Here is a 229-nt window from a genome sequence, read left to right on the forward strand (position 1 = left end):
GAGGGCCTGGCGCGGCTGCCCCGCATGAAGCCGAGGGCCGGCACCGAGATCCGGTTCACGGAGCTGCCGGAGCAGATGTACCCCGACGGCGCTACCCCGGAGGAGATAACCAGGCACAGCATGGACCTCAGCTACGCTCTGGAGAAGGTGATTGCCCAGCGCTACGCCAGCCAGCCTCTGGATCTGCTCGGTGAGTACCGCGTGTCAGCCGGCAGAGCTCTGGGGGGCG

General features: G+C 68.1%; 1 protein-coding gene across 1 annotated transcript in view; it reads left to right on the top strand.

Annotated features, from left to right (window-relative positions):
- Nucleotides 1-3: 3 nt before the first annotated feature.
- Nucleotides 4-229, top strand: part of AAR2 (AAR2 splicing factor homolog (S. cerevisiae)) — a gene marked incomplete at its 5' end in the record, with an annotated part of 4,921 nt that continues 4,695 nt past the window's right edge. The window contains one exon of the mRNA XM_010142438.1: nucleotides 4-190. Within this exon, the coding sequence (XP_010140740.1) occupies nucleotides 4-190 (187 nt within the window). The remainder of the gene's footprint in view (nucleotides 191-229) is intronic.

This window comes from Buceros rhinoceros, unplaced genomic scaffold (assembly GCF_000710305.1).
Source record: "Buceros rhinoceros silvestris isolate BGI_N320 unplaced genomic scaffold, ASM71030v1 scaffold19638, whole genome shotgun sequence".
NCBI lineage: Eukaryota > Metazoa > Chordata > Aves > Bucerotiformes > Bucerotidae > Buceros > Buceros rhinoceros.